This window comes from Pelodiscus sinensis, chromosome 3 (assembly GCF_052426305.1).
Source record: "Pelodiscus sinensis isolate ZL-2025 chromosome 3, ASM5242630v1, whole genome shotgun sequence".
Taxonomy (NCBI): Eukaryota; Metazoa; Chordata; order Testudines; family Trionychidae; genus Pelodiscus; species Pelodiscus sinensis.
In genome coordinates, this window is record NC_143054.1 from 12,156,464 (window position 1) to 12,173,557 (window position 17,094).

At 47.1% G+C, this 17,094-nt stretch overlaps 1 protein-coding gene across 3 annotated transcripts in view; it reads left to right on the plus strand.

Annotated features, from left to right (window-relative positions):
- Positions 1-2,980: 2,980 nt before the first annotated feature.
- The window catches only part of LOC102443713 (cysteine-rich venom protein helothermine-like), a 45,180-nt gene continuing 31,066 nt past the window's right edge, over positions 2,981-17,094 (plus strand). Inside the window, exons 1-2 of one of the 3 annotated variants that reach the window (XM_089777009.1) lie at positions 2,981-3,505; positions 4,025-4,173. Coding sequence is in view for 1 of the 3 variants with exons in the window: in XM_089777007.1 (XP_089633133.1) it covers positions 3,890-3,995 (106 nt within the window). In the remaining 2 variants the exon portion in view is untranslated. The other 2 variants (XM_089777007.1, XM_089777010.1) reach the window with 2 other exon arrangements.

Consider the following 17,094-nt stretch of genomic DNA (forward strand, 5'->3'; position numbering starts at 1 on the left):
CCGTTGGTCTGACCCAGTATGGTCATTCTTATGTTCTTATGAAAGCATTAGGAACACAGGGTATGTCTACACTACAATGTTAGTTCAAACTAACGGACGTTAGTTCGAACTAACATTCATAGCTGCTACACTAGCGCTCCGCTAGTTCGAATTTGAATCGAACTAGCGGAGCGCTTAGTTCGAACTAGGAAAACCTCATTTTACGAGGATTAAGCCTAGTTCGAACTTACTAGTTCGAATTAAGGGGTGTGTAGCCCCTTAATTCGAACTAGTGGGAGGCTAGCCCTCCCCAGGTTTCCCTGGTGGCCACTCTGGCCAACACCAGGGAAACTCTATAGCCCCCCTCCCGGCCCCGGACCCCTTAAAGTGGCACGGGCTGGCTACGGTGCCCGTGCCAGGTGCAAGCCTGCCAGCACCCAGCCAGCAGACCCTGCACCTGGCACGGCACAGAACCACCCACCCGATGTCCCCCAGCCCACCCCCTCTTCCCGGGACCAGGCTGGCGGCTCCCGGGAGCTTGCCCTGGACCGCAAGAGGCGGGCACCTTCCTGGGCTAGTGCAGACATCGTGGACCTCATCCACGATCTCCGCACTAGGCACAGGAAAGTGGCCGTCTAGGGCAGGAGAGCTGCCAGCCTGGCCACCCAGGAGCAGGTGTGCATGAAAATCAAGGGGGTCCACTGAGACCCCCGACCAAGAGCCCTGAGCTTACAATGACCGTCCTGGGTCAGACCAAAGGTCCATCTAGCCCAGCAGCCTGTCTGCCGACAGCGGCCAACCCTAGGGACCCTGGAGGGGATGGACCGAAGACAGTGACCAAGCCATTTGTCTCGTGCCATCCCTCTCCAGCCTTCCACGAACTTTGGGCAGGGACACCACTCCTACCCCCTGGCTAAGACTACTCCATGGACCCAACCTCCATGACTTGATCTCACTTCCCTTTAAACTCTGTTCTAGTTGTAGCCTTCACAGCCTCCTGCAGCAAGGAGTTCCACAGGTTGACTCTTTGCTTTGTGAAGAGGAACTGTCTCTTACTAGTTTCAAGCCTGCTACCCATTCCTTTCCTTTGGTGTCCTCTAGTCCTTCTTTAGGGGAACTCAGGAAGAACTTTTATGAATGCACCCTCTCCACCCAACCCCTGCTTTTGGAGACCTCTATCCTGTCCCCGCTCCATCTCCTCTTTTCTAAACTGAACAGTCCCAGTCTCTGTAGCCTCTGTTCATCTGGGACCTGTTTCCAACCCCTGATCATGTTAGTTGCCCTCCCTTCTCCCAGCCTTTCTCTTCCCCTCTCCCACCTCCTTTTCCCAGTCTCCCCCAGTTTTGTTCAATAAAGACAGAGTCAATGTTGGAAGAAACGTTATCTTTATTTTGTACATCAATAAGAAGGGGGGCTAGGGAAGGGTAAGTGGAAGGAGGTGAGGAAGGAATGGGGTACGAGCCCCCGATGGGGAGGACTGGGCTGGCTCTGCGGGCTTCTGGGGGTGGAAGCTCTCCTGCAGCCCCCCATTTGCCCCCTCTTCCCAGATGGCAGCCTGAGGCAAGTGCAGCCGGGCTGATGACCGAGTGGTGTGATGTGCCCAGTGTGGGTACTCCGGGCACTCCAAGCCAGGACTGCTTTGCAAGCGGGGCACCCCTTAGAACTGTCTGTCCGGGGTGGGGATCGGGACCCTTTAAGCGCAGCCCTCAGCTAGCCTGAGACAGCATCTCCACGCTCTAAGTCCTCCTCTGATGCCCTGCCGGCACTGCTTCCGGCCATCCTTAAGCCCTGTTCAGGGTCCACTCAATGTGGACTTGCTAGTTCGAATTAGCGTTTTGCTAATTCGAACTAGTTTTGAGTTCTAGACGCGTTAGTTCGAATTAGCTTAGTTCGAATTAGCGCTGTAGTGTAGACGTACCCTCAGTGACCATGGGTTAGGAGACTGGGGAGCCCTGCCAAGTTGCAGGAACACTTGTGCAGAGGCCTTAGGAGCAAGGGGGAAAACAATCATGATCAGTGTAAGCCTGGTCCAAAAACAAGGGGCTGACCCTCGAGGGAGGTCTCAAGGACCAGGGGCAGGACTTGCTGGTGAGGAAGCCTGAGGTAGTGAAAAGTTGCAAGTAGCCCTCTCATGGGAGATCTGTCATGGGGCTATGGGAGAGAACTAAGCGAGGCCTAGAAACGGGGGTTAAGTAACTAGGGCAGAGTGACTCCTAGGGTTGTGACCTGGGAAAGGTGACCTTTGAATAGAACTGAAGATCTGCTTTCCTGTAACCATGTTATACTTTGGAGATTTAGTAAGAACAGTTTCTCTCATGAGAGCTCTGTGGATTTGTGGCAGTCTGTATTTGAAGGGTTGAGTTGACTGCTTAAGGAGATAATATTCCTTTGTGCATGTGGATGAAAGGGAAGGTGATGCAGGTATTGCACTGTAGGATTTAATGGTATGTTTTATCAAGTATGTTGCTCAGACTAACACTGACCAATAATTTATGAACAACTTGCCAGGAAGGGTGGTGGATTCCCCATCACTTTAAGTCTTTGATTCGAGACTGGATGTCTTGCTAAGAGAGATGCTGCCACTCAAACAAAAGTCATGGGCTTGATGAAGAAATGGCTGAGTAAGTTTATTCATCCTATCTCATGTAGCTGGTCAGACTAGAAGACCATGATGGTCCTTTCTGTCCCTAAATATTAAGAATACCTAAAACTTAGAGCAATTGTACCTTAGTATATGCTAAACAGGTTGCGTTGAAGGTAGGCTACCAGACAGCTTCAACTAAACCAAGCTAGCACATGCCTTGTCTTGCCTTGTCTTGACTAGAGTTTGAGGATATTAGACTTAGCTAGTCAGTATAAATCCTAGTTGGAATTAAGTTGAAAGGGGGGGAGGTTGTATAGAAATATAGATCTAACCTGGGTGTCGGTGAATTGTGGTTTTAAACTGAGTTTGGATGTCAACAAGGGTGATAGGTTTAAGGCACGTTATCAAAAAAATTAATGAGAAAAAGTGTTTGTGTTACACTGCCAGCATTATATAAGGTTTGGACTGAGATAATAGAAATAAAGAAAATATGGTTAGTTGGTCATCAGGTGCAGCGAATCATTGGTTATATATGGTTTGTTTAAAACACTGGTCACCAACCAGTAGATCGGGATCTACTAGTAGATCTTGGAGCCTCTGACAGGTGAGGCCTCTGACAGCCTCTGACTGGTTTGGCCACATAGCTATCAAGTGCCAGCACTTCAGCTGCTCCTCTTCCCACTGCTGCACAGCTCCTGCCCTCTGCCTTGGAGCTGTTCCCCCAGGAGCCTCCTGCTTGATGTGCAGGGCAGGGGAGGGAGAGGAGGGTGCTGATGTCAATGTGCCATCTTCTCCCACCCTGTATCCTATCTCCACAGAGCAAAGAGGGGGCACAACAGGACTTGGGGTGGAGTTTTCTGGCTGCTTTTGGAGTGGTGCAGGGCTGGGGCAGGACTGAGCCTGCCTTATCCCCACTGCACCATCACCCAGAAGCCACCTGAGGTAAGCAGTGCCCAACTGGAGTCCACATCCTGAACCCCTACCCAAGACATGAACCTCCTCCTACACCTCAAGCCCCTGCTCTAGCCCTGAGCTCTCATGCATCCAAACACCCTCCCTACAGCTAGAACCCCCTCCTGCAACCCAACTGCCTGCCCCAAGCTCAGCTCAGAGCCTCTCACACTCTTAACCCAAGACGAGAACCTGCACCCCAACCTTCTGCCCAAGCCTGGTGAAAGTGAATGAGGATGGAGGAGGGAGGGATGACGGAGTGAGCAGGGGCGGGGCCTCAGAGGGAGGCGGGACACGGAGCACCAAGGAGGTGGGGAAAGGATATTTAGGTCTGAGGTAGATCTTGGATTGCACTTAAATTCAAAAAGTGATCTTATGCTTAAAAAGGTTGGCGATCACTGGTTTAAAAGAATGCTTAATCGAGCAGTTAGGGAGAAATATGGCAAAGTGAGGAAAGAAGAAAACCCTGAAGTGGGCACAGGTCAGCCTTTAATTGTTTCATCTCTTTAGCTAAGGTCCAGTAACCAGCAGTGACATCATCTGTTTGTTCTCATGTATAAAAAGTGAGGTTTCTGGAGTCTGCACTATCGAAGCTCTTCCTTACTCCTGTGGAGTCACATCATGATGGAAAGGTGTCTACCAGGCCTGATCTTTTGCAGGTATTTTGGCCAATGCTTATATATGCATTGCTTTGATATAGAATGTATGGCTATATCTATATTATAGAGTTTTTGCAGAAAAACAGCCATTTTTCCACAAAAATTTGCAGAGCATCCACACCTCCAGCGCATTTTGTGCAAAGAAATCGAAAGATCAGAGGGGGTTTTGCATAATTGGTAATCTTCTTGCACAAAAAGGCATGTGTGGATGGAAAAGGGGGGGGAGTTTGCACAAGAAGAGAGAAGAGGAAAAAGCACAGGTGCACTGGTGGCCATTCTGTTCATAGCAATCACTGCTTACTTGCAAGAGAGCATCCAGGCAGTCTGCTCTTTTGCACAAAAGCGCATCACTTTTTCAATGTGCTTTTACAGTGTGGATGCACTCTTGTTCAAGAAGTTTTTGCAGAAGATCTCTTCCGACAAAAGCTTCTTGTACAAAAAGCTTGCAGTCTAGACATAGCCTAAGTGTGTTCATGTTCATATCCATATTTTGGAGATAGCCAATATCAAGTGGCCTTTGGACTAAGAAAGAAAAGCTAGTGTGTGGAAATTGAGTCATGCTAAACCTTAAACTTATTAGAGAAATTACAACATGAGGAGCACAATGAGAAGAGAGGAGAAACAATTTCTAAAGAGCAGGAAAAGTGCAACAATTTTGAGTGTTTGTTTTCAGCTGGCCGGGAGAGAAAACTATGATTATTTTAATATCAAGATAACTGTCCTGATGTAAAATCCTAGTGGAAACAATGCACGTCTTATTTTAAATTCTGGGTAACTGAGGTCAAACCTATATCTCCCATCTCCAGTTCCCTTTTTCTAGCTATGTTGACATAAAAACTATAGTACATTGTCTCCACTAGGCTTTTGTCTTGAGTTAACTGTCTCAATACAAAAACCACACCTTTTTTTGCAGGGATGGCATCGTGTGACAGAAATTTATGAGTGATGTTTTCCATAGAAGTCCCCCCTGAAATTCTACACCTCAAAAACAGATGCTGGGTAGTTTATTTAATCTCACCTGTCACACTGCATGAAGTACTTTTGGAATTATGTGACAATCAAGGACAAAGGGTGTTTTCATTTTAAAACTGTCTTGAGCTCTGGAGAAAGTCTTGATATTTAGCATGGAGTTGGCAGGCAAATAGGATTCCTTCTTCCTGTGTTTTCATACGCAAAAATTGAACTGATTATGTCAATGATTTGGGATTAAGATACCGCCGTTATAATTTCAAATATGATCTATATAAGATGATCCAATGTGGAGACACCACAATCAAAGTTCAGTCTGGTTTTCCTCTGAAAAAAGTATCACAAGTTTCACCATTTCCCTGCAGTCTTGCAGCTAACTGCTGAGCTCAGAATATGAGCCCATCAAGGATTCTAGAAGTAATAGTCGCATAAAGTTCTCCGTACCAGCGATCTCTGTGAGGCCTTTGCCAGCAGCATACTGAGGAAATAAAGCTCATAGGGTATGTCTACACTTGCCCCCTAACTTGAGATAGGAATACAAATGTAGCAGAACGAAATTGCTAATGAAGAGGGGATTTAAATATCCTGCACTTCATTAGCATAATCTCACCCGTGCGCTCCTCAAAAAATGAGGAGTAACGTTAGTTCGAACCAAGGGATTTGGTTCGAACTAATGCATCCCGGAGCACACTTCCTGGTTCGAATCAGCTGGCGAGCGGAGTAGCACGGGGACGAGATTATGCTAATGAAGCGCGGGATATTTAAATCCCCACTTCATTAGCAATTTTGGTCGCCTACATTTGCATCCCTATCTTGAGATAGGGAGCAAATGTAGACATATCATCCATATAAGGGCATGGATCCAATGTGGAGACACCACAATCAGTATGGTTTTCCTCTGAAAAAAGTATCAAGTTTCACCATTTCCCTGCAGTCTTGCAGCTAACTGCAGAGCTCAGAACACGAGCCCATCAAGGATTCTAGAAGTAATAGTCACATAAAGTTCTGGGTACCAGCAATCTCTGTAAGGCCTTTGCCAGCAGCACACTGAGGAAATAAAGCTCATAGGGTATGTCTACACTTGCTCCATAACTTGAGATAGGGATGCAGATGTAGCCGAACGAAATTGCTAATGAAGCAGGGATTTAAATATCCTGCACTTCATTAGCATAATCTTGCCCATGTGCTCCTCAAAAAATGAGGAGTAACATTAGTTCGAACCAAGGGATTTGGTTCGAACTAACGCGTCCCAGAGCACACTTCCTGGTTCGAATCAGCTGGCGAGCAGAGTAGCGCGGGGCGAGATTATGCTAATGAAGCGCGGGATATTTAAATCCCCGCTTTATTAGCAATTTCGGTCACCTACATTTGCATCTCTATCTTGAGATAGGGAGCAAGTGTAAATGTACCCACAGTGCGGAAGGGATGCCAACCCTTATCTGATCTTGTACATGTGCACAGGTGGGAAGGGGCCTAGGCCCACAGTGACAGAGATGACGGTATCCTGGGCAAAGCTTATTTAATTAAGTTTAAGTATTTTAGGAGTTCCCTGTGTTAAAAATGCAAAGGTTGATTTGTTTTTGAGGGATTATATGGACTTCACTGGGGTAGGGAGACAACAGCCCTCAAGGAGCTTGGATAAATGCATTCAGGTTTTAATAATATCTCCAGAGAGCTACCACCACCTGAGCAGAAGCTCACATATGCTGGTTCAGCCTGAATTCTCCAGGGAACAGCAGACAAAGAAAAGACTTTGCTAAATAGATTAATTTAAAAGTCACTCAGAGCCTTCTTTCCTGATCCAGCTAATGCGTAGGGCCCCAAGTCCATAGCATAGGATGGGAAGGACCTGGCCTATTGAGGCTCCATGAGTCTGGGTGCTTTTTGTGAGCAAAGGGTGTGATGAACTTAAACCACAAAAAAAAAAAAAAAACCCTGTGTGCGGTTTGAGGGACTCCTCACCTGACACAGCTCATGTCAGTGTTGAGGTGATCTCTGGTGACTTTATTAGAACACATGCAGATTCTTTTATTGCCTTTTTTACTGTCATCTCTGGAATGATTTCACCTTAAGAATAAAATCTTCTTGCTTAGAGCTGTGTGGTAACTCAACCGTGGCAATTATACTGTTCACCAATTCTGAGAAGAATTAGTAGCCCCATGGCACTATAGAGTACATCTCTACACAACAGAACTAAAGTCAAATTAAACTATGCAACTTCAGTGACATCAATTGCGTAGCTGAAGTCAAAATAGCTTAATTCGGGTTTTGGCTCTGTCTACCCACTAGGAAGTTGAAGGAAGAACACTCTTGACTTGACTTGACTGCTCTTACTTCTCGAGAAACGAGGGTTGCCACGAGCCAGAGTAAGAAGTCCCCCAGCCTGACATTAGGCTTACAGTGTAGACGTGCACTATGTTTTTTCAAAATAATGTCAGTTATTCTGAAATAATGAGTTTTAATTAAACAGCAGAAGAAACCTGTCAATTATAGGACCCATGTTAAAGAGGCTAATGAAGTGGGCTGGATGTGTTCCATACATAGGTTTTGATGTGGAAATGTGGATGTTAAAGGCCTGAGAAATTGGCCAAAAGGAGGAGCCATCTTGAGTGAGTAACTGAGCACACAGAGGGAGGAAGAGACTGCTGTTCTTTAAAGAGCAATGTCAGTCAGTCCACATAGAGAAGAAAGGTGAATGAGGACGGGGCCTTCCCCTTCTTTCCTCATGGAGAATCCCAGTCCAAGGACGCTCCTGGGAGTAAGAGCTGAAAGGCAGTTGAATGAGCTTGACAGATTATCATCTTGGATAGTCTCTTCCTACTTTAGCAGGGGCACGATGGACCAATTCATGAGGGCAGGGGACTGGACTGGATGACCTCTCGAGGCCCAAATCATGCCCAAATCAGTATGGTTGGTGGGTCTTCTTCCTCCTCATTCTCCTCACACCTAAGGGAGAATCATAGAATCATAGAACACTAGGACTGGAAGGGACCTCGAGAGGTCATCGAGTCCAGTCCCCAGCACCATGGCAGGACCAAAATCTGCAACAGCAGCCCTAGTCTCACCTACCCCTAGATTAAGTAGTCTGCTGCCTGTGGGATGGCACCAGCTAGGGGCAGATGACCATTTTGCGGGGCCCAGGGCAGCACAATTTCGCGGGGCCCCCCTTTGCCATGGCGCATGCACGGTGGCGCCACGGTGCATGCGTGGGGCTTCTTGAAGCACGGGACCCAAGGCAGCCGCCCCGCTCGCCCTGCCCTGCCCTGCCCTATATCCGCCCCTGGCACCAGCCATGGCCCATGGAGTCTCTGGGCAGCCAAAAACAGCAAGGATGGTGGATGGAGCATCTAAGCAGCAGGCAATTCATGGCGGAGAGCACCCAGCACCATGGCAAGAGGAAGGAGGGTCCTACCAAAGCAGGGTGAGGAAAAGGGAGGGTGAGAGGCATCTGCTGTTGAAAGATGAAGAAACCAGGAGGCAGGAATGATTCTTTGGTGTCGGAAAAGTCTCCATAGATGAGGAGCCTGCAGCCATGGGAGGTATGTATGGCCCACAGGTCTTTGGGTAAATATGCACAAGCATTTGTTGCTAAGGGCCCATTAGGTGCGGCACTCCCCAGTCCCGTTTATGGGTTGGATGGATGATGACAAGGCAGTCAGACCACCAGTATGGTGGGATGTATACAGCTGAGGGACAAGGGAGCCATTACGGGTGAGGAGCCTGCTTCCATAAAGTAAGGAATCCATGATCAGGGGAGATTTCAGCCACTGCAGGATGGGAAGATAAGTGTGGGAGCAGCAACCCTTCTGAGATGATGTGACTAGGAAGGGTATTTCCTATTATGAGTAGGGGAGACTCCAAGGCAGAGGTGTTATAGTCTGGATTTGTAAGGCCACCAGGTGTGGGAGAAGCAAGCCAATGCAGAGCCTCTAGCTTGGGAGAGGGTATAAACAATCCTTGGCTAACAAGGTAAGTGACTGATTTCTGTCATTGATGGTGCCTTTTTCTGCTAGGCTGAGCACTTCGCCTTCAGGCAATCTGATTTGCTATTTAAACAAGGCAAGGAAGCCCACATCTCCTAATATAAAGGGACACATGATCTTTTTATGGAAGAAGGGACATAATAGCATGTTTCCTTTCCAGGAACATTCTAGATGTCACTTTTGCCATGGTACCTAAGCATCTGCATAATATTAGCAGAGACACAATTGGCATAATAGATGATTTCTGGGGAATCTGAATAAAATGGGTGCAGTTTTCTTTTAAATAAGTGACGTACCTTAAATAAGATGAGCACTACTGTAGGAGAGAGAAACCAGGACACTCAAAGGTTTTGTTCCAAGGTAGCGTACCTATTGCCTTCTGTGCACCGAACGCATTTTGCAGTGAGAGAGGATGCAGAGAAATGCTAAATGACTAAACTCCCATTGACTTCAGTAGATCCAGATTTTTCACCTCGCTGTATGCAAACTCAATCAGGTGCCACTAGATGGTGCCACATCACTGCTGTTAAAACATCCATTGCTCAGAATGATATGATCCCAGGTTTTTCTAGTGGTAATTTCAACTTCTAGTGGTAATTTCATGGAGTCACTTCAAAGGGCTTTAAAACATATCCAAGAACATGTTGGGATGCAGAGTGCCTGTGAGAAGACTAACAATAGGCCCTGGGCAGATTCGGTAGGCCTTTTGCATGTGAGAACCCCGGGGCATCCGGTGGGAGTTCTGCATTATTTATTTTTTGTCTTACAGTAGAGATTGGGGTTCTTTTGACACCGTACATACTTATTCTGGGAGATAGCTCCTAGCACAAGGAGTTTGTAATCTAGATAAAGAACGCTGAGAGAGGGTGGAAGAAAGGTATTACTGCCCTCACTTTGTAGGAAAGGAGGTGAAAGATTTAAGTTTTCCAAAATTGCATAAGAAGTTTGTAATGGCAGCAGGACATGGTCCCAATAGGCCTAAGAATAAAATGAGTGGGTGCCCACTTCTTGGCACATTTTGTCAGTTCTCTATAGGCTTTCTGGTGGCTATCGGACTTCTCAGGCCTGCCGACACAGGGGCAAAAGGGGAAATTGTATAGAGGCCTGGTGGAATGAAGGGTGTTCAGGGTTGCCATGTGGCAGCGGCTGTCCTGACCCAGTCATTTTTGATAGCACTGCTCTAGCAGTGTTGCAGCAGCTGTGAGGAGCCCCAGAGCTTGGCTCCATGAGGCAGCAAGGTGAGAGCGGGGTAGGGTGCCCTGTGCTCAAATTGGCAGAGCGGCGGCAGTGGCAGCACAGGGGAGGGAGGAATGCAGAGTGACCAGAGAGGGAAGAGCCAGGTAGGATTGGAGGGGAGAGCCAGGCTGGAAAGAGTGAGCTGAGATCTGGGCGCAGAGCTGGGCACAGGACTGCAGGGAGCGAGACCTGAGGAACCGGGTTAGGGAGGCAAAAAGAGCAGAGGGTAGGCAGGGACAGCTGGGAGAAAGGTGCCAAAGGGGAACACAGGACTGTGGGAGTGGCTGAGGGGGGCAAAGAGGGGAACAAGGGTGGGAGGGGCACCTTCAGGCCGTCGGAGGATGAGGGAGTGACTGACCAGAAGGGCCTCTGACTGAGAGGTGGTACTCAGGGTTTCTCTGAGCAGAGACTGGGATGACTTGTGGCACCCACTGAGGCAGGGGGATAGTGGTCCCATTGATGTGTTGTCCTAGGGCCTGGAATTCCTGTCCACGGGTCTGGGACATCTGAGAGAAATAGTGAAAACAGAATCCCTGTAACTGTCTGTCTGCTGGAGGAGACATGGATATTTGAATACCAGGGTGTGGAGAACTGTAAGATGCAGCTGGGGTAAGAGGTCTATTACTAATCCTTTGATGGCCTGATGTAGATCACAAATTAAGCCTCTTTAATTGGAATATCTCCCTCTAACGGGCTCTGGCTAATTCATGTTTTCTACTTCAGATAGCCCTTTGTGATATCCTTCTTTAGGAGTAAATATAGCCTACAACCAAAAGGTATCCTTTGAGAAGAATTTTCCTCTCTTGCTGGTAAGTCTGGTATAGTGACAGCATTGTCTTATTTTGCAGCATTGTCCTCCTTCTAATATATAGCTCACTCAGATTACAAAGCAGAAATACTATTTCTGTAGAGATAATAAAAATAAAACACACTTATAGAATCATAGGGTTAGAAAGGATCATCCAGTCTAACTCCCTGCCAAGAACCAGGATTTGTTGTGTTTAAACTGTCCCAGACAGCTGGCTCTCCAGCCTCCTTTTGAAAACCTCCAGTGAAGGAGGTTTCACAACCCAGCAGGGAGTCTGTTCCTTTGTCTTGCTGTTTGTCCAGTTTGGAAACTTTTCCTCAGATTTAATCTAGATCTGCTATGTGGTAGTTTGAATCCATTGCCTCATCTCCTGCCAGTCCAGTGATCTCCCATTCTCACTTTGGGTGCATCTAGACTGGCAAGATTTTGCACAAAAACGGCCGTTTTTGCGCAAAAACTTGCCAACTGTCTACACTGGCCGCTTGAATTTGCGCAAGAGCGACGCTCTAATGTAAGAATTCAGTGCTTGTGCAAATACTTTGATGCTCCCACTGAGGGATAAGCCCTCTTGCGCAAGAGGGCCAGTGTAGATAGGCACCTTAATTTTTTGCGCAAGAAAGCCCGATGGCTAAAATGCTGAAGCACTTTTTGCGCAAAAGCATCCGTGCCAATCTGGACGCTCTTTTGCGGAAATACTTTTAACGGAAAAACTTTTCCGTTAAAAGTATTTCTGTAAAATCATGCCAGTCTAGATGCAGCCTTTGTGCTTTTGGTTCTTTCTTCCCTAAGTATAGCACTTTACACTTTACACTATAGCACTTTCTTCCCTAAGTATAGCTGAATTTCATTCCGTTGTCTGTAGCCCATTTCTCCAATTTATCAAGAGCCCTCTGAATTTTAGCTCTGGCCTCCAAAGTATTGGCAACACCCTGATAGCTATGTGACATCTGCCAACTTGATTAGCATGCCCTCTATTCCTACATCCAGGTTATTCATAAACACGTGAAAGAACTCCAGAGCCAGAACAGATTCCTGAGGAAGTCCATTTGAGACCACCCAGTGATCTGACATCATTCCATTAATAATTACTCTTTGTTTGAAGTTGCTTAACCAATTGTGTATTCACTTAATGGTAGTTCTACTGAGCCCACATTTCTCCATCTTACTTATGAGAATGTCATGTGAGACTGTGTCAGAAGCTTTGCTGAAGTTCAGGTATATTATGTCCGCTGCATCCCCTCATCTACCAAACCTGTTACCTGGTCAAAGAAGGAAATTAAGCTGGTTTCACAGAACATATTCTTACCAAATCCATTATGGCTGCTAGCGATCACCCACCCCTTCCTCCTCCAGGTATTCACAAATGGAATATTTTATACAGTGCCCAAGTAGCATTCCAGGTTGACTGGTCTATAGTTCCCTAGCTTCTCTTTTCCCTCTTTTTTAATCATGAGCACTATGTTAGCCCTCCTCCAGTTTTCTGGGACTTCTGTTATTGAGGTATTTCCAAATGTTATTGCCTGTGTCTCTGAGATTTCTTCAGTAAAGTCCTTCAATACCGTGGGGGGAATAGCATCAGGCCCCACTGACTTGAATTAATTGAAATTGGTCAGAAGATCTGTGCTTTTTATTTTTCCCAATCTGCATCCCTTCCCCTTTATTGTCTATGGTAACTTTGCTAGTCATCTGGTCACATGTTATTTTTTGTGTGAAGAAGTGAAACAAAATAGCAATTGAGAAACTCTGACATCCTATCTTCTTCAGTTGCCAGGACACCCACCATCCCTCAGCTTTCTTTTTTGTCTCACATCCTTGGAAAACCCCTTCTTGTTGTCTATAATATTCCTTGCCGGCTGTAACTCATTTTTTTGTCTTGGCTTTCCTGAGCTTGCACTATCCCCATATATAGTTCTTTGGTGTCGTGCCTCTCCTTCCATTTCCTGCATGTATCCCTTTTACTTTTTTAGATAGCTACAAGCCTCCTTCCCTTGGTAGCTTATTCCAATGTTTAATCCCTTGAGCTATTAAAAAAACACGTCTTGTTTCTAATTTGAGTGTCTGGCTTGAACCTCCAGTAATTGGTGCTCGTTATGACTCTCACTTTTAAAGAACCCTTAAGTATCTGATATTTTCTCCAAACGTACATACTTAGACACCATCAAGTCACCTCACACTGAAATCAAGCTATCTTTTTCACAGGAGCCAGACTGAGCCCTTTAATGTGATGTTTGACTTCCAAAATAACAAAAAAAGGACTGTGTTGTTGCTCTTTCCAAATTACAGCTGCAGCTATAGCATTTCCTGGCTCCAGCTATGAATCAGAAGCAGACAGATGTCTCCAGCTGGATGCAATATCTTGGCAACTGGAAGCATAGGCTTTGTTTCAATTCCTGATGTCAACAACAACCCTTAAGGCATGTTAGGGAGGTATGGCAACATTCTAGAAGTGCCAAGAGTAGGCAGGTCTAGTTACTGGATTGGCAGCACAAAAGGAATATAATCTGTGATGAGTACAGAACAAGTCCTGAAAAACAAACCATTGTCATTTAGTTGGCTAGTCACTTTTGTCTTGCTAATGTTTAAGTAATACCAGTTTGTGTTCCTCATAAGATTATAGAACCTAGGATTACATGGGTTGGTGCAGCTAAGATATCCCAAGTATCAGAGGGGTAGCCGTGTTAGTCTGAATCTGCAAAAGCGGCGAGGGTTCCTGTGGCACCTTAGTTCTAACAGCCGTTAGTTCGAATTAACTTTGATAGGCGCTACACATACAAACCGCTAGTTCGAACTTAATTCGAACTAGCGGAGCGCTTAATTCGAACTAGGTAAACCTCATTCTATGAGGACTAACGCCTAGTTCGAATTAACTAGTTCGAATTAAGGGCTGTGTAGCCACTTAATTCAAACTAGTGGGAGGCTAGCCCTCCCCAGCTTTCCCTGGTGGCCACTCTGGGCACCACCAGGGAAACTCGTCTGCCCCCCTCCCGGCCCCGGAGCCCTTAAAGGGGCACGGTCTGGCTACGGTGCCCGTGCCAGGTGCAAGCCTGCCAGCACCCAGCCAGCAGACCCAGCACGAGCCAGCCATCCTCTGCCACCCAGCCCTCCGCCTCTTCCCGGGACGAGGCTGGCATCTCCCAGGAGCCTGCCCGGGGCACAAGAGGCGGGCGCCTGCCTGGTCTAGTGCGGACATCATTGACCTCATCGAGGTTTGGGGGGAAGCCTCCAACGTCCACGACCTCCGCACTAGGCACAGGAAAGTGGCCGTCTAGGGCAGGATAGCTGCCAGCCTGGCCACCCAGAGGCAGGTTTGCATGAAAATCAAGGTGGTCCAGTGAGACCCTGACCCTGAGCCCTGAGCTTAGAACATAAAAACATAAGAATGGCCGTACTGGGTCAGACCAAAGGTCCATCTAGCCCAGTAGCCTGTCTGCCGACAGTGGCCAACACTAGGTACCCTGGAGGGGATGGACCGAAGACAATGACCAAGCCATTTGTCTCGTGCCATCCATCTCCAGCCTTCCACAAACAGAGGCCAGGGACACCATTTCTACCCCCTGGCTAATACCACTCCATGGACCCAGCCTCCATGAATTTATCTAACTTCTCTTTAAACTCTGTTCCAGTTCTAGCCTTCACAGCCTCCAGCAGCAAGGAGTTCCACAGCTTGACTATTTGCTTTGTGAAGAAGAACTTTCTGTTATTAGTTTGAAGCCTGCTACCCATTCATTTCATTTAGTGTCCTCTAGTCCTTCTATTATGGGAACTAATGAAGAACTTTTCTTTATGCATCCTCTCCACACCACTCATACTTTTATAGACCTCTATCATATCCCCCCTCCGTCTCCTCTTTTCTAAGCTGAAAAGTCCCAGTGTCTTTAGCCTCTCTTCATATGGGACCTGTTCCAAACCCCTGATCATTTTAGTTGCCCTTTTCTGAACCCTTTCCAAGGCCAAAATATCTTTTCTGGGGTGAGGAGATCACATCTGTACACAGTACTGAAGATATGGCGTACCATAGTTTGATACTTCCCCTCCTCCTTCTTCCCCTGGCTACCCCTTCCAGCTCCATCCTCCCAGGTTTCCTCCTCCCCTTTCCACCCTCTCTCTCCCCCTCTCCCACCTCCTTTTCCCAGTCTCCCTGAGTTTTGTTCAATAAAGAGAGTTTCTATTTTTGAACACACATGTCCTTTATTTTGTACATCAGGAAGGGGGGCTAGGGAGGCATAAGTGGAAGGAGGTGAGGGAGGAATGGGGTATGAGCCCCCGATGGGGAGGACTGGGGTGGCTCTGTGGGCTCCTCGGGGTGGAAGCTCTCCTGCAGCCCCCCGATTGACTCCCCCGGATGGCAGCCTGCGGCAAGTGCAGCTGGGCTGATGGCCGAATGCTGTGATGTGCCGAGTGTGGGCATTCAGGGCACTCCAAGCCAGGACTGCTTTGCTGTCCCTCATCGAGGTAGACAAGCAAGCGGGGAACCCTGAGAACTGTCTGTCCGCGGTGGGGGTCGGGTCCCTTTAAGCGCAGCCCTCGGCTAGCCTGAGACAGCAGCTCCACGTTCTAAATCCTAATCTGATGCCCTGCCAGCACTGCTTCTGGCCATCCTTAACCTCAGTTCAGGGTCCACTCAATGTGGACATGCTAGTTCGAATTAGCAAAATGCTAATTCGGACTAGTTTTTAGATCTAGATGCACTAGTTTGAATTAGCTTAGTTCGAATTAACTAATTCGAATTAAGTTAGTTCAAATTAGTGCTGTAGTGTAGACATACCCTTATAGACTAACTGAAGTGTAGGAGCATAAGCTTTCGTGGGCAAAGACCCACTTCGTCAGATGCAAGATATCCCAGTGCCTATTCTGCAATCTCAAGTCCAATACTCGATAACAATTATCTTATTCCTTTGCCTTTTCATACACTGTATATGTCTACACTGCACCCTTAGCTTGAAATATGCTACGTAAATTGCGTAGCTTATTTCAAGTTAATTTTGAAATATCTTATTTTGTAACTTGGTGCTGTCTACACATGACGCTGTCTACACATCCTCATGGAACGAGGTTTACAGGGATGTCGGAATAGTGCTCCCATTATTTCGAAAGATATTTCAGAATAACGGGCATGTTCAAAAGACACTGAATAGCTATTTCGGGAAATCGGAAGTATCCCAAAATAGGGCCACAGTGTAGACATAACCTATGTGTGCTAGTCCTCAAACTGAGACTCTATTGAGAGACTTATGTTACAAGGCTTCATATAAACATGCTGTTCTTTGCCCAGTGCATGCATATTGTAAGGCAAAGTGTTTTCTGTGAAAGGAGAGATGTGAATTATTTTTTATTGTGGTGCTATAGGCTCTGGGAGTCTTATTCATGGACTAGGACCCCCATTGTGTGAGGTGCTGTAGAAATGCAGCACAAAAATACAGCCCATACCCCCTAAAACACTTTCAATGTAAACCAAAAAAAAAGTCCACGGATGGATGGAGAGAGACAGACACAGGAGTGCAAGACAGTCATGAGACAGTATGGGGAAGCATGCCAGGCAGTGGACTCGGTGTAACCCACATTCCTTCTGGGCATCTGATAATCCACTAGCAGGCACCTAAACGCATTAGCATTAGCTGCAAAAAACTCAGCCATCCCCCTACCAACATTTGCCCTTTGTACCTGGACTCCTCGTAAGAGGAATGTTCAGTCAGAAGAGGATTTAGACTAAAACATACCATGCTCTGGCACGGGGTTGCTGCAATGACATGGGGCCCCCAGGGGCCAGGCAGTCCAGCACTGGGTCCGACACCTCCCTGCATGGGGAGAAGGAAGAACAGTCCCTCTATAGAGAGGGTTGTGGGGGGAGGACAGGAAAGCAAGGAGGCTCACCTGCAGCCTCAGGTGATCCGTCAGGAGGCAGTGAGCAGCGCAAACATGGGTTGG